The following is a 17,557-nucleotide window of genomic DNA, read 5'->3' on the forward strand; positions in this document are numbered from 1 at the left end:
TCCTACTATCCCTGGAGGGCTTCCCCATGCCTTGTTAGTTTCCTTTAACCTTACTCATAACCTGTAAGATCTCCCATTTCTAAATGCTCATCAATTACCACTTTGGACCATGCCATCTCTCTCCTGCCAGGATGCTGATGGATGCACTCATATTTTGAATCATGTTGCCTAAAGACAGAACAACAGTGCTCAGGCGTGAGGAGAGTGGTGTGGATGTTGGTGAGAACAGCATAGTGGTTAAGTGCCCAAGACTTTGTGGTCTAACTAATTGGGGTTGAATTCCATGTCAACTATTTTCTAGTTTTCTGACTATTTAACTTCATGAGCCTCTGCTTTTTCTTCTGTAAAATGGGAGAAGCAATCCCTCCTCACAAGTTCATTGCAAAGACTTGATGAAATTATATTTGTAAAACACTGAGTTTAGCATCAAGTTATAATGCACCACTTTGTCAATGAGGGTTATCCCAGATTGTTATTAAGAGAAAATCCAACCATTGAGGGTGTTGCTTTAGCACTAGGATCAGCTAGCAACATGTCACAAGGTTTTACTAGTTCTAGCTGTCATGAAGTTTGGATCTCAGGTCATTTGCCTACTACAGGAGAAAGAAAACAGGCATTATTGTTGGTATTTCAGGAGCTGGGGTCGATTCTATTACTTACTTTCAAGAGAAGTTTTAGCAAAAAATATTCTGGGAGGCTGCTTTTTATATTCTATCGAAACCCCTTTCTTATTCTCTTTGGGCATGAGCTTAAAGTCCCCCAACCACAAAGTATGATTCCTACATGTTGAGGCTACAGAAGTGTGGTGCCTTTTTGCCTGCCCTTGGAGAGCATCCTCCCATCCCATCCTCCCCCGAATGATGTTCTTACCAAAATAAGGATCAGAAGAGACTCTCTTAACTCTGTCCAAAAGCTAAACCCAAAAGAAGTCAAAGGTTCTCTGGTCAGTCACATTTCACCCAACTATTTTTAGCTGGTGTAAGATGAAACAAGGTTCCCCAAAGATCTGGGCCCTATGAAAGTTGGAAATTCTGCCAGGATGGAGGAATATAGCTCTCCCCATTGGAAGAGAGAGAACAATTCCTTCCTTCATCACCCCAGGGTATCTATTTGCTGCCAAGGAATCTTCCACCTGCTCTATCTTGCTTGCATTTGACCACATGGGGTTAGTCTGCTTATTTGCTGTCCCAAACCCAGCCTTTACTACTGAGTCTTTCCTACTGAACTGTCAGTGTGTCAACTCAGCCTGAGGACCATTTCATGCCACGTTATCCTACAGCTCCTGTGTTGGAAGCTTGGTGGGTTTCTGGATATCTATCTTGACGGAAATGTACGCAAGATGTCCTGGGTTCTCAACCTGAACACACTTCTTTTCCCTGCCAGTGCTCCTCACTCTTGGTTTCTCTCTCCTGAGAGCTCCAAGCTCTGCCATGGTCCTCTGTCCTTTCAGCCCCATCCTCCCCCTACTCACACGGATGCATCAAGGGCAAGCATCTTCCTGCCCAGAGATCTCTTCCCTTTCACAGTCTCCTACATGACCTTCCACTCTCCAACCTCTGTTGTTGGAATCCCTTGAGTTTGAAAACCAGAGATGTTTCCATGACTTTTAAGGCTTGGATTGGCAAGACAGCAAGGAGAAGGGAGTGAGGGACCAAGCTCAGAGTTTCTAACTGACCCCAGATTGCTGCTGAGGGCAATGCCATGGGAAGGTGACCTCCCCGCAGGCCTGGGGGCTATCCCACTGGGATGATACCATTGGAGACTCAATGTCAGCTCTTCTGTTGCTCCATTCCTCAGGCAAGATCCTGGGCAGATGGAAACTGAGTTTTAAGTTAAAGGATGTGGATAGAGTTCCATTCAGTGATTTATGGTCTAGGCCAGGGTTTTCAAAACTGTATAAAGAACTGTTCCTGGCCAAGTTCCTTATTAGTCATATGTGTGAAATGGAAACATCGCTTTGTCAGAAATATACTCCCCCCACCTCTTCCCCAACGATGTCTATAATCAGGTTCTAGAAATAGAGCTGGTTGTTGGGAAAGGGACTTAAGGGAAGAACACTTTACTAATAGAACTTGCATCACCCTGGCCGTGGCCACTGGACCAAGCACTGATGGAAAGAGATCCCGGGCAATCAAAAACAGGTAAACCAGCTTCATGTTGGCACTGCCCCCAGAGGTGCTTTTCCACAAATAGATTATGAATGTTTAAGTTTTCTCATTTGTTACTTTAACTATTCACATCCACCCCCTCTTCTGGTGCCCATGCCCCATTTTCTTCTTGCGGAATCGCACATTGTCCTCTGTTCTTGGTCCATGAGATTCCAGTGAAGCCAACACTACCCCCAGCTCAGGATGAAGCACAAGACCCAGCCCTAAGCCAGTCAGTGCAGTCCATTCTCCTGGGCATACTGATTGGTTTAGGAACTGGCCTCTCATCCATCAGATTCAATAAGATACCTTGAGGTTGTCCCTAGGATTTCTGGGAAACAGACTCTTTTCCCTTGAGCCTCACATGGGAAAGGTATGAGCCCTGGAACTGCTGTTATTTTTCTGTTATATGAAAATTGAGTCTGAAGCCAACAGCAGAGAGCAGAGTTAAGAGATGGAAAGTAACCACATTCTGACAGCTTATTATTTTGTCTGATGCTAGCCCTGATTCTGGCTCTTTCAGTTGCATGGACCATTAGATCTCCCTTTTGCTAAAGCAGTTTGAGACAGTTTTTCTGTCCCTGGCCTGCTGACAGTTGCTGTTTAAAAGCACATATATGGTTTAAATGGAACTAAGAGAAAAAGAGACAGTGCCAGCACTAGGCCTGTAATTTGCAAGCACAGTCTGTGGCTCAGGTGCACAGACAGAGGCTTATCACACACTTTAATGTGAGAAGAGCACACCAGGATGTACCCAGACAGGAAGAGGAAAAGCCCCAGACAGGAAGTTCCCCCAGCAACACCACCTCTTTAGAACTGAAATTACTAAAACACCAGACCATTTCTGTTGAGTTGAGTCTTTGTTACACCCCACTTTGTATATTTAAGGCAATAGTAAATACTATGGCTTCAATGAAGTCCCCCCATTTTTACCACCACAGCTTGTAGTTCCCTCTAATTTACTCCTTTTTCTTATGAATTAATAAAAATGTCTATTAATTATGAAATGTCTTCTAATTTAATGTGCCCTCTCCCTAATTAGAGTTCTTCAGAGAAACAGAACCAGTAGGAGGTATAGATATAGATGTAGATGTAGATATAAGACAAGAGAAAAATTGAGAAAGAGAGATTTTTTTTTAATTGGTCTGGTATTGCAGGCCTACTGAGTCTGAATTCAGCTGGGCAGCAGATACCTTGGATTCAGGGAAGAGTTTATGCTGCTGTCTTGAGTCCAAAGTCTGGACACTCAGGCAGAATTTCTATGCTGCAATTTGGAGACAGAGTTCCTTCTTCGTCAGGAAATCTCAACCTTTGCGCTTAAGACCTTCAACTGATTAGGTGAGGCCCACCCACCATATGGCAGGACATCTGCTTTACTTAAAATCAACTAATTGTAAATGTTAATCACATCTGAAAAATACCTTCACAGAAACGTCTAACTAATATTAGGCCAGATAACCGGGTACCATAGCCTAGCCACGCTGACACATAAAATTAACTACACACTCAGCGTGAGCCAATATTCCCACAGGCTCATCCACATATTAGTGAGGGTTCTCAAGCCAATACCAAGGTGGACACTACAAATAACATCCCCTTGACAAGGCTCTGTTAGTTCCCAGCACAGAGGAAAATCCATGATGTTCACTCAATTCAGTCTGGACTGAATGGTTTATTTCTGCTGCTGTTAATGTATGTAAGTCAGCTCTTATTTATTATATCTCCTTTGGTTTATTTTTCACGGTTTGCAGAATTCTACTCCTAACCACCATCCCAGAAAAACACTTGAGCCCTGCCCATGGCCCCACAGTAGCCGAGGATGTAACCACTGTGTCCTAGTTGAAGGTAACCCAGCCTTGGGGTGGTGGGGTGAGGCATCTCCAGCAGAAGAAAGCATTTGCCCCTTGAGTTCTGCCTGTAGGAGGGCTTCATCTGAAACAGACATGAGGAAGACATTTCACCTGGCCTGGGTCTGCTAGGGAAACCGACTTGTGGACCCTCCCCATCAGCACAAGTTACTACCAATCCCTGTGCGGTCAACTGAAGGACCTCAACCTGCCTTCTGAAGACCTGGGATACATCTGCTTGCATAATAACCCAGGTGGGCTTTCCTGACAAGGCTTTATAGCTTTGAGTTCCGTTAGAAGGAAAGAAAGAAAGGACTTCAGGTCCTAAACCGTATGGAACCCCTTCCATTTTAGTTTAAGATATCCTTGCTGGCATCCAAAAACAGAGTCTTATCTGTTGAGAATTCATGCAACTTAAAGTTCCTTCATTACAGAAAGCCTACCAGGCCTGCCACGCCGTGTGGCCCATGAATGTGGGTGGGACTGCTTGGTATTTTCCTACTGTTGGAAACAGTGGCCTTGTTGATCTCAGAGAGTCCCAGATTAAGCTGATTTCGCTATTTTTAATCTCTCCGGAAATAAGCAAAGAAGAGAGGCCTAATTGCAAACAGACTGAACTTTACATAGGAAATATGTAGGTCTCCCGAGGCACTTAGAAAGTGCCTGAAACCCTAACAGCCTCTCCTCCTCCCCAGCTCCACGGTTCCCCTCTCCAGAGCACGTAGGCCCTGCACCCAGGGCGGCCCGGGGCGGGCAGGGGGGGCGGACAGGAGGGATTGTAATCAGGAGTTCAGTTCTGGCCTTGGACTGGCCAAACCAGCCCAGTCAGCCCCTTGGGCCTGGGGGCAGGGGCTATGCATGAGAAACAGGAAGATATTTTACCCACAGCCTGAACCATGGCTTTGGGAAAGCTCTTTCTTCTCTTGCCCCCATTATTTTGGGTTTTCTGGTCCTTCTCTACTCTGCTCGCTTGTCAAATTCCAGGCCTGGGGAGGATTCCAAGCACCACCATGAAGCCTGCAACACACAAACACACAAACATCCCCATTGCAATCCCATTTGCAACACAGCCCTGGGATTTGTGGCCAAGTGTGGCCCAGTAAGAGCTTTCTAACAGTTCACATGGCCCCCAGCCTTGCCCACACACTCCAGTGCTAAAGTCCCAGCCAGGACCCTGGGCCTTGCTGGCAGCTGTGCGGCTAGGTCGCTGTGGGGGGCAGGGCAAGGCCCTGTAGCCTGCTGTGCCTCAGTTTCCCCGCCTGTCATTTTGGACAACCATGACCACAACTAATTATGAATTGTCTGCCTGCTGGTGGGACCAAGCACTGGAGGGGGTTCAGATTTATGGCACGGAAGTCCCAGAATGAATCAAAGAAGAGAGAGACCAAAATAGATCAGAGCCGAGGGCCCAGAAAGGCAGCCAGAGAAGATTAGACACGCTGCAGAGAGAACCACTCCGATGACTCTATTGAGGGGTCTTGCTCATAAACAGCCAGTGTGTTATTTTCACTTCCACGGACTAGGCCGATCCTTGCCTGTGATGGAAAGTTTGGAGTTGGAGGCGTCCGTGGGCCTTGCTGCTGCCGAGATCACCCCGGGAGCTGAGGCTCTTCCAAAGGAAACCAGCATGGGGCTCTGGGGCTTGGCGAAATGGCTGGACAGATGGACAGCCTTTGAGTGAGAAAGTCATGGTTACGAGCCAGGGAGGAGTGGCAAGTTTCCCCGCTGCTGGACCTCTGCTGGTGGGAGTAAGTCTTTGTTTATGGGGTGTTTCTACTGAAAAGCCCTTCTTCCCCTACTTTTGCTTCTTGGTCTCATGAATCAGTGTAGAAGGCAGTAGGCCAGGAGCCGTGGAAAGGGCCCAAGAACTGCTACCATAGTTCCCATCCCTGGGAGCCCCCAGTCCTCAGCCATCCCCAGCAATGACTTCCCTCTCACATCCTAACCCCTCACATCCTCTGTCTCATTACAGGGTCCGCCTGGCCCTCCTGGCCATTTGCTCCTTTTAATCTCCCCTTTCACATGGAGAGCAGCACTGGCAGGTATATTCCACCCTCATCTTCCCTTAAAGTGCTTCAGGCGACAATAATGCTTGATTCAAGTTTGCCAGCAGCATTGTTCAAGGCCACCTCTTGCCCTTTTGTAGATAGGGGTTCACAAATATCTCATTTCAGCTCTGAAGACCCTTTCTTCCCTCCCACTGTCTGCTCTCAGTCAGTCACCCATTTCCCACTCCTCTCGACCGGAAATGCTCCCAGCCAAGGCAAGGCAAGCCAAGCCAAGCAGCTGCCTGTGGGCTCACAGACCCTCCAAGGATGAGGGTCTCTTCTGTGGCTACCAGATTGCACCCCAATGCCAGCCAGCTCCTGGCATCTACCACTGGCCCTCCCAAGATGGTAGCCTGTGGAGACACAGCCCAAATCCTCGATCTAGCCCTTTCCCTTTCCAGCTTTGTTGGCAAAAATGAAACTCCCTGCAGAAGCAAAGCCAGTCTGGACTGCCCATGAGGCATCTATGATAAGCAGGCAAAACACTTGTTCTGGGCTGGTCAGTACTTGGGGGTTTACTAGTGGGCCAGTACGAGGAAGGAGGTAGAAGGAAGAAGTCCAGGGCAAGTGTCAGATTTGGGGATGAGCCATTCATGGCTGGAAACACACCTTTATCTGGAAAAAAGCACATGCAGGAAACTTAGGGTAGAAAAGAAGTTTTTAAAGCCCTTCATGATGTAACCCCCTCCCACCACTGCTCCAGTCTGCTCTGCCATGCCTTCCCCTATGTGAATTTCATCTTGGCCAGACCTACAAACCCACTCTGGACCTTGCTCATTCTTGTTCTTTGTCCTAGCTCCATCCATTTAATTTGCTCACAATATGTATACCCAGATTTTGCCCATCTTCTGAGACCTGGCTCCAACCCTGGCCTCCCTGCAAACCCCAACCCTGGGTCAAACCTCTGGGAAGACTGGAGACTGCATCCCCACTCCTTCTCCACTCACGGCACTTTCGGTCCACTCTATACAGTTTATTTCTTGATTGATGGCCATCTCGTATGTTATCTCTTTCACATGTGTTGGCCTTCATCTCCTTAAGTCTGTGTGTCCCCAATCTTGTCCCAGAATTCTTGCCCCAAGGACGCCTCTTCAATGTTCTGAATGCTGTAGGGCCTTAGACAATACTTATAGATTTCATTGGTTACCCAAGAAGGAATTGAAGTGATCAGAAAGATGCACGACCTAGAAAACTGATGGAATGTTCAGTGAAACTGTGAGTGTAGGCCCAGGTAGTTTCTGCTTAAGGGCAGTGGTATAATAGATTTTCCTTCCCAGGCTGGCCTTGGATAGTCCTAGAATCCCACAGAAGGTGGTAGTTGGGCGAACAGTATTCTGCAACCAAAGGAGATCATAAATGCAAAGCAGAGAGTGAAACAATGCTAGCTTTCCAACTCCAGGTGATGAGAATGGTATTTATAGACTCAATGACATGTTTGAAGTAGTGAGTCCCAGAGGCTAGTATTTTAAGCTGGACATCCTGAGACCCTGACATTCTGTTTTTATTCTCCTCCCCATCCCTCCCTCCTGTAGCCCCTGGAACTTTCCATGCAATTTGGACAAGAGCATGAAACCTCTATTGTTTCTCAATCCTTACTAGTGCTAGGGAAGGATTTAAAAACGGCTTTGTGGAAGGATGACTGGTGATGAGTGGAAAACATTCCGAGGCCTCAAAATGACATTTGCCATTACACCGAAACTTCCATCAGAGAATTTCAAAATTCTAGGCAGAGAGGAAGGCCTATCTGCCCTCAGAGAACGCCAGGGCAACGGGGCTGGGAGTAGAAACAGGAAGTCCTTGTTTGCAGACGGACCTACCTGGGCCCGGAGGGTCTGGAGACTCTGGAGCCACCTACTGAAGAATTTGCTTTCTCTTCAGCCCATTTTTATATTGGATAAAATTTCCTGAGGAAAATCCATGAACAGAGGGTGGGAACCTAAAACTACTATTTATGTGGCCCAGAATACAAATGGAGAAATCGGTGTTTTCCCTCAGAGCAATCTAGAAAGTACTAGCCAGAGAACAAATTACAAACAGCTTCACAAGCATTAGGAAGTCCCACAGATCACAGGGGATGGAAAATAACCGTGAGCTCATCATGCTCATCTCCCCAGGGGCCTGGAGAGCCAGGATGCAGCTTCCCAGTCCCCCTTCTGAGAGTGTTTCACCTTTCTCTGGCTTTGGACTGTGAACAGAGTTCCAGATTAATCTTCCATACATCCCCCCCCACCCCCACCCCTAGACAGGCAGTGCCTACAAAACAGAGCTCCTCGTGCATGGAAATTAAGTGCAGAACATTCTCTACTGTGTGGTTTTGCCGTTGTTTGTAAACAACACTGGATGCTCACCCCCATGCTGACCAGTCCTATGGACCAGACAGATCTGGCCAGTTTGAAACATCAAATCCTGCAGTAACTTCAGGGTCTAAGTCTGACTTTCAGAAGTTATCTTACTGGAAAAAAATTGTACCTGTTTTCATGCCAAGAAAAGCAGATACCCTGCAACATGATAAATGTATAACACTATTGTATGTCATATATGAAAGTTGTTAAGAGAGTAAATCCTAATGGTTCTCATCACAAGGAAAAAAATTTTTTTCTTTTTTTCTTTTTTTGGTATCTATATGAGATGATGGATATCCACTAAACTTATTGTGATAATCATTTCATGATGTATGGAAGTCAAATTGTCGGGCTGTACACCTTAAACTTTGTGTCAATTATATCTGAATACAACTGGAAGAAAAAGAGCTAGTTTTAACACTTATCCTCCAAATTTAGGTCAGTTAAAGGGTAAAAATGGATTTACTGGCGATGATGCTGGAGAGATAAGAAGCAAATGAGTTCTGCTTTCTTCTCTTTTAAATGAAAAAAAAATGTACAATGGCCAAAATAAACAAAAGCCACACAAACAAAGAAACAAACAAAAAATATTATATAAGGGTGAGCAGAAAAAGACAAGCAAATACCCTGTACCAGGAAAACAAACAAAAACAATGATCTGCAAATAACTTGAAAAATTTTGTTTTCACCAAAGTGAAACACACACACACACACAAACATATGTGCACACAGTTTTTTTTTTCTCCTAATTACAAAAATAATAAATGCCCAATGCAAAAGACACAGCTGGAAAACTACTGACAGTGTTTTGTTGTATTGAATTTCAGTATTTATGAAAAGTCATCTATGTACTAATGCATAGTGTATATTATATAATACATACTATATATTATGCTATATTGTATACTACAGTATATGTAATTATATATATGAAGAGGGATAGAGAATTCTTCACATCTAAAATATTCATACATTCAAATATACTTACTTACATTTATGTAAAATTTCACATCAAATGTTAGAAAATCCTCAATTTTGTCTTTCTATTTTTACTGTAAGGTAACATATTAAATGCAGAAAGTCAGAAATATGCTGGAGCTACAAGAAACAGGTGCAACAATGCCTATTCCCCTCATCCAGGAAAGACCACTTTCATGCGCGGTGCGCCCTTCCCATTTATTTTAAATATACACTCCCAAGTATGAAATGACATGTCAGATGATGAAGAAGTAGCCTCAAATTTTATTTCGTAGGTATGCCGGGGCAGTACCAATGAACATCCTACACGGCTGTATTTTCCTTTCCCTTGTGAGCCCTCTGATGCCGTGGCTTCTTCCTGCGGAGGGGACACCACCAAGTGACCACGGGCCACCGCTGGGCCTCGCGGGTCCACGCGGAGGCCGGAGTTGCCAGGGACTTTATCGAAAGAGGATGCCGCCATTGTAAAGTCCTGCTTTTCCCTAACAAGAGCAGAGCCAGGAAGTCCGGCGACGAGACTTACCTGCAAGCTCCAGTGCAGAAAAGACAGTAAGCAGCCCGAGGAAAGCTCCCGCAGGTGGGAGGGGACGGTAGAAAGCGCTTCCCGGTCAGGAGGACAAGGGAGGGGGAGGGGCGGCAGTCAAACAAGCCAGGCCTTTCCTGGCCCCCCTTCCTCGAGGTATCTTGAGGACTGGGGTGTTTTTAACATCTAGAGGGAGTTGGGGGTGGGAGGACCTAAAAACATCTGGCTTGGGGGTTTGCTTTCCTGAGATGTCGTTTGAGGAGATTTCCAGTCTCCTGGGTCCCCCTGGCACAGCGCCACGGGGCCACTGGATGAGTTGGACAAGACAGAGGGAGGTAGGGCAGCGCCCGGGCGCATGCGCATGAGACAGCACCCCCACCCCAAGTCTCAGCGCTCTATTGGGTGTCTAGGGGATTCCGAGCTCACGCGTGGGCCCAGCACAGTAACAGAAGCACTAAGATAAGATAAGGGGTTGGGACCAGGAGGCCACAGTTAGCTTCAACCGCCCGCTCTAAGTCAAGGGAGGAGATGTGGTTAATATACTAACTTTCAATGCAGTTCAATTCAGAGGCCGTTTATTGAGTTCCCACGGTGTACAAGGAAAGCATATGCTTTATCTCACTCAGGATTGGCAGTGACCCGGTGGAGGAGCCAGGCATGCTGTGTGCCAGGCTCCTAGTGTCACGAATGAGCAGCGTGAGGCTCGAGGTCAAAGCTAGAAAATGACATCTCAGGAACCTCAAATGAAATCTGGCCCCTGCACCATATTGTCTTCATATATGTATCTTCACACATACCATACTGCCCATGACTTTTAAAACACCAAGCAGAACAGGGACTTTCGGGTCTAAATTGACCTGGCCCTGGGAACCAGTTCAGGGGGCAGACTGTTCACCGAGTGACTGATGCATGAGCCCTGACTAGATGCTGGATAAACTTGTGGCTCCCTCAGGCACCCCCAGCTGCCCTGCTTCCCTGCCTAGTCCTCTTCCCACTGGACTTGACTCATCCCTACATGCCACTTCCTATCTTTGATGTCTGTCTCCTGCCCCTCCACCACACCCCCTCCCTTCGATGGCCCCTGAGTACCCGCCCATAATGAAACCACGACTGATTTGTGGTAGGAAAATAAGGCTTCCTTCTCCATTTGCCCTATTGCTCCTCATCATCACCCTCCCTATTGTTCTAAACACTGTTGTCCTCAACTCTGAGCATCTCCCAAATCCTTGTGTCCTTTATTCTTAGGTATAGCTTCTCCTTGGTATCCTCCCCCTTAGACACTTTCCTACATGCTCAGGTGCCTTTGCAGTTATTCTGCCCAAGAAGAGAAGGCTGTGTTATATACCATACATACGTGAAGCCACTGGAGTCACTCCAGCAGGCTCTGGGTCCAGCGAGGCTGTGATGATGACAGCACCAGGTCCTCCCAGGTCAGTGTCATTGCTCCCAAGCCCATTTGCGTGGTTCCCACGCCAGCCTGGTCAGGTGTTGTCTCTGTCTACAGAAACTGAGGTCTTCAGCATGTTTGGCTTTTCCTCGCCGCCCCAGCAGTGCTCTTCTACCCTGACCGAGTCCCCCTTCCACCTTGGCCTCCTTCACAACATGACCAATACTGGCCCCTTTCCCCCAGCCAGGCTCTGTCCTGGGCACTCACCATGCTTTACCTCATTAATCCATGCCACAACCTATGAATCTTATTATCCACATTTTACAGATAAATGAGAGACAGAGAGAGAAAATAACTCTTCCAAGGCGACGTAACTAATAAGCGATAGGGGCTGGATTTGAACCACCATATTCTCAACCACTGAGAGCCATCACTCCATTCAGGCCCTGCGGGCCAGTCAGCGGAGCATCCTCAACGTCTCTTGTTTCTTCGAGGAGCTCTGCCTTGGGGCCTTTGACAGCACACTCTGCGACCGTGGTTCGTACTTGGGAGGGCTGAGCCTGAGCTGAGCCCACTGAACTTAATCAAACAATGGGTTGTTCTTTGAACTAGAAAAATGGGGAGTGGGGTGATGACCAAGATGATTTTGCTTTCTTCTTTGAGTAACTATTTACTGAGAGGACTCTGTATTCCTTGGCACTATTTGAGGTCCCAAATGAAATTAAAATAAAAAGAGAATCTGCTCTTGTGGGGTGTACAGTCTTGTAAATGACATAGCATGGCATAGGGGCATTGGGTGTTGGGTGCTAAGAAGAAAGAGAAATCCATGGAGGAAGAGCGGGAGTCCTGTCGGGGTGGTGGGCTGCCTCTCTGCCCATGGAGATGAAGAATGGTCCAGGGCCTCTGCATCCTGTGGGCTGGGTCCTGCCCCAATGACAGTGTGGTGGTAAGGCAGTGAGTGTTTTAAAGGATAGAGGGGAAAGAAGTGGGGCCTCCTCATTTCTGCCAGTGGTGAGCAGGAGGCCTCGATCTGGAAAGGACTAGTGCGTGTGGAGCTCTGGTTCCTGTTGCACAGACTGGTCTTGCTGAACATGGCAACATGTATGGTTTCTCTCCAGTGAGTGAAGCAGCACTTTATGAAATCTGAATCCCAAACTAGCTGTCTTCTGGCCCATCTCCCCTCTCCTCCCTACCCCTGCCTCTACTTCCTCGAATTGGTTTGGCCTAAAGCCATGCAGGCTAATTTTACCTAAACCTAAAAATATATACATAACTACAAAAGTAATTAGGTTAGCCAAAAGAGTTACTGCATTTCAAAATCAAATAGAAATAATTTTCAAATATCATGGTGGTGGGAAGAAGGAAATTGTCTCCTCAGTTCCAGGTCCTTCACATGCATTATCTCATTAAACTAACCCTCGCTGCAGACTTGCGAGTGTGGCATTCTTGTCCCCTTTTGGTAAGTTAAAAACAAAAAAACAAAACTTAAAAAGGTAAAGTAACTTTACCAAAGTTACATAAGTGACAAGGTTGGGTTTTTAACCCAGGCAAGTCTGACGCCAAAGTCTGTGCTATTTCTCTTCCTCCGTCAAGTACCAGCTTAGCCATTTATGTGGAAAGAGAAACCTTGAACCAGTAACTTAACCACCCATAGTCTCAGTCTCCCATCTGTAAAATGGGTATGATCTGATAACTAATTGACCCATCTACCTCGCAGTTCTGTTCCCGTGGTCATATGCGTTCATGCATAAGAAAGGCCTTTAGAACATTAAGACACTGTAAGCATATTAATCCTCACCTTGAATTAGGAAATTAATATGGCTTTTCTATACTCTAACCTGGCTGGTATCCAGTGGTACATTTCCACTTAGCCTATCAGGTTTATTTTCCACATTCTTGTTCTGATGGGCTGGTCTCTGCTGCTGACTCTAAATTATATCTGTGTTGTTCTCTTCCCAGCAGTTAGTATCGCCCCTTCCACAGCTGTCTCTCAGACATGCCCCTTATTGCTGAGTTGTGAGTATTCCACAACAATCTTCTTTTCGGGAGCAAGCAGTCCATATACACTCCTTTCTAGCAGTGTGATGGTCAGTATTTAAAAATCAGCTTCCCATGTGTAGAACTGACATGAATGTTGGTCGATAACTGCATTTACAACAATGAGTCAGAAGTGAAACAACAAAGATGTATTTCAGAACTTCACTCATTTGTCAATGACAGGAGCGACTTCTTTGCTGAGTTGGATAATTGTTTTTGAATACAGGAAAATATCTCGATTTGTTGTGTCATCCACAACGTCATTACCACAGTTACAGCACACTTAGATGTTTACCTTATTAACATTTTCTCTATCACTTTCTTAAGTCTAGACAATCACCAACACATTAAATCAAGCCTGGAGCTGTAGAATTTGCCAATGTCTGTGGTGTAAATGTTCTCACTATGGTTGATTTCCAACTACCCAGCACGGCACTACTGAGTATGGAACCGGGAAGAGAAGCATAGAATGTAGCACTATGTAGTATTCCCACCGTGTCGATGTAACAGCAGATCACCCAAGAGCATAGGTAATAGCAAATGACAGCAAAATAATTAGGATGTGATCTGTTTTTAGTACTGATTACTTTTGTTTTTAATATCATTTATTTAATTATAAGTTTATATAATTTAATTTGCCAGAATGTCTATGTTTAACAACCGACTCGCAGAATTCCTGAAAATTTAATAATCGGCCATTGCAAGCCAGCTCCAGCACGCCACTGCCCCTTCCCTTCTTCCTGTTAGCCCCCAGGGCCCTCACGCCATCTGATGGCCACACCCTTCGTTAAATAGCTCCAGCCAGCCCAGGTCCACACAAATCAAGAGAACGTTATTCAATGCTCAGCTTCTCCAAATAAGCAATGTCGACGGCTTCAGTCCAGTGGAGTGACTTAATGATCTGTTTCCTTCAATAAAATGTGATTCCTGAACTTAATTCAGATACCTGAACATCGCTGTAAGCTGAGAGCGAGGCCTGAAGGCGTTCATGATGTAATATACTAGGTTTAAACTTGGCAAGCGGATGACATTGTGAGAAATGGGTTTTCTTAGGCCGATGTTAGGAGGCTGGGGTGTTTTTTTAAAGAGTTAAGCCAAGGCAAAAAATAACCCTTGCGACACATCACTTCACAGCTGGTCAGCCTGGGAGAAACTATTCTCGGATATCCAAGCGAAGGTGCCTCTTCAAACTCTAGGCAAGCTGGAATCAGGATGTGGGGTTTCTATTCCTGTCCGTGTCAAGGACTTGCTATGAAATCCCTGGCCAGTGAGTTCGCTGGCTGGTGCCTCAGTTTACCATTTGGTGAAATCAAGTCAACTGCCTTTGCCGAGGACATTAGACCTGAACCACAGAAGGTGAAAAAGAGAGTTGTTACAGTTTCTGGACAGTTTGGAGCGTCCACCTGAGGGGTTCTTGATCAGTGGAGACTCCAGGAGGAGCTAAGTTGTAGATGAAATCTTGTCAGAAACAACAAATGAGTAAGGTCTAATAGACAGTAATGGGCAGTAAAGGAGGAGGTGGGCATTCAAACAACATAGAGGGAAACTATTGGGCTGGGGCTAGAGTAACCTGTGTCCCATGTTCACTTGTCTAGGACAGAATCCGTGCAAGGGATGAGTTAGTTACAGAGGAAACAGCAGACAAGATGGAGTTAGCAGTGCCTTGTGTCTGGGTTTGAGTCGACAGTTTCCTGAGTAGGAAAGGAATCTCATCAAAGTTATGATTCTGAGACCCGCGTGGAAGGTGTCTGGGGAGTTGAAGGCAATACTATCCTAGAAAACATCCCTGTAATATTGTGTCCTGGGCTGCTGTATATATAACCTCTCTCCTGTTCATCACGTGGCACTGTAGTTCCCAGAGAATAAGGCTCTCTCCTCTCGAAAGCTTGAGCTGGCCCTTTGGATGAAGAAGCACTAGGAGTGACCACTGCCCAGTTCCCCTCATGCCTGGGGCATCTCCCATCTCACTTTTCTTACCAGCAGTGTAGAGAAGGGACACCATCCTAATTTTAACATAGGAGCAATTAAGTCTTAGAGAAATTAAGTGACTTGCTCCAGATCACAACTGAAGCTCAACCCAGCACTTGACCACAAATCTTGTACCTCATCTACACCGAACTGTCTCTCTAAAACCTGACTAGCTAGTCATTTTTTCCCATCCATAAGCCAGACGTATTTTGAAACAAAAGGCTGACTGATCTCTCAAAAAACTGAAAAACCAGTTCCAGTGGTCGAATACTACAAACTAGAAAGAGTTATTCCAAAAGTTCTACGGGAAGCTGGAGGATTCTGAATTCCAAAGCTGGCCAAATTTGGATTTACTCTCTAAAGAAATCATCCCTCCCTGTTAAGAACATACCCTTCCCCATTAAGCTAGTTCCATGTTTTTTAATAACTTTTGCTGACACCACAAAATTGTCATAGATTATGGAAACACAAAGGCCTTGGAAAAAGAAAAAAAATGTCCCGAGGCCCCTGGAAGTCATTATTCCTTCCTTTAGCAATTGCTGAGTTAAGCACCAAAAATATGGTTTCCATCCCCCCACCACACACACACACTCATATACACACATGATCTGCTGGACATATGTTCAGTAGAAAGCAGAGACGTGGGGCTGGGAGAAGATTCACATGTCGTGAGTCAAGAGTTTGAACATTTGAAAAGAAAAAGTGGAAGAGGGCGGGGAGTTTGCAGCCCTGGAAATGGAATAGCCAAACGATTTATTGCCTTTGAGTATCTCACAAGGCATTTTTTTTTAATAAAAATCTGTAACTTATGGCTTTTTTTTTTTTTTTTTTTTTTTGTATAGGGCAGTAAACAAGAGCTCTGAAAGGGGAAGGAAGCCAGGAGAAAGCCAGCTCCATTAGTCACGCAGCTGCATATCCTGTCACAAAGGACCCCAGTTGAGTAATCGCCCAAAATATGCCTGTTATTTTTTTTTTCTGTCAGAAAAAAATGGGGCCTGCCAAAATGTACTGTAAAAAAGAAAAAAATCTGGTCTCTCAGCTCCAGAGGGGGAAAGGAAAAGAAAAAAGAAACAGGCGTAACTTCTCAGCCTAACGAACCCTTCTAACCCTCTCCCCAACTTATCTTTAAAAGAAAAAGCCTTTGGACTCTTCATGGCTTAAGAAAAGTCCATGAGATGGTCCAGGTCTCAAAGGTCTTGCAGTTACGTGGTGCTTAGAAAGAAGAGGGACGGTGGGAGAGGGGAGAAGGAGGAAGGCCCTGGGGGAGAGGAAAAATGAACAGAAAAAGGACAGGGAGATGGAACAAGGCCTGGGATGGACTCAGTGGGTGAGCTAATTGTCCCACAAGGAAACTGCGGTGGCCCACACCAGTTTCGTGAGCATCTCATGGGCCCCAGCTAGTGGCCAGGCAGGCTTCATAAGCTTTCCTGGTGGCCTCAGCGAAACCACCACTGTCTCAGGCCTCCATCAGGCCCTGGGCTGTTTGGGCCACAGGATGGATAACAGGAATTTGGGTGGCGGGACGTCTGACTCTGGGGAAGGACCAGAGCTGCCTGCAATCTCAGGGATTTTCCTAGATTGGCTTTTCAGAATCCCTGGCTGCCAGGCTCCTGGCGGGGAAACTGAGGCATAGCAGACAAAGATGTCGTAAAGCCTGGTTTGGTGGCGCCTCTGTGCCACTTTCTCAGTTCCCTGGCTTCTAGGACCAGGACACAAAGGATGGTCAGTCCAAGCACAATGAACCCTTGGAAAGCCACAATGTCCCTCCTGCTCACATTCTGATCATCAGAGTTGTCCTTGGGGAAGGCAGCTTTCTGAACCCAGTTGACAAAAAAAAAAAAAAGCAGGAAGCCGCCTCCTCAAGAAAGGGAACAGAGCCCTGCAGGGGAGGAACAGGCAGATCGCCGCTTCTGCTCTGGGCTCTCTAGAGCCTGTCTTAGAGACAAGAGCCTGGTCCTGCCTCAGCTCCACCAGGCCAGGCTGGGAGAAGACCTTTTCCCCCTTTCCAGGAGCATATCTAATGATCTGAGTCCTAACATTTGGCTGCTTGGCAGTTTGGGGCCAAGGAAACTCCAGCCCTAAGGACCAAGTCAATCCCCATGCCAACTGCTGTCGGAACGTCCAGTTTTACCAAAATGAAGGGCCTCCCGACTCTTCCAGACCGTTGAGCCCTGCCCATCCTGTCTGAAGCACCATCTCTGAGCTCCGAGATCCAGCCCTGGCCCTTCCACTTCCCTTGGGAGAGCTAATTGACACCTAAAGTCATCCAAAGGATGCTGA

General features: G+C 46.2%; 1 protein-coding gene across 1 annotated transcript in view; it reads left to right on the top strand.

Annotated features, from left to right (window-relative positions):
• The window catches only part of RAD51B (RAD51 paralog B), a 697,181-nt gene extending 680,104 nt beyond the window's left edge, over positions 1-17,077 (top strand). The window contains exon 11 of the mRNA XM_064486060.1: positions 16,120-17,077. Within this exon, the coding sequence (XP_064342130.1) occupies positions 16,120-16,127 (8 nt within the window). The 3' untranslated portion in view covers positions 16,128-17,077. The remainder of the gene's footprint in view (positions 1-16,119) is intronic.
• Positions 17,078-17,557: the final 480 nt, after the last annotated feature.

This window comes from Camelus dromedarius, chromosome 5, assembly GCF_036321535.1.
Source record: "Camelus dromedarius isolate mCamDro1 chromosome 5, mCamDro1.pat, whole genome shotgun sequence".
Lineage (NCBI taxonomy): Eukaryota > Metazoa > Chordata > Mammalia > Artiodactyla > Camelidae > Camelus > Camelus dromedarius.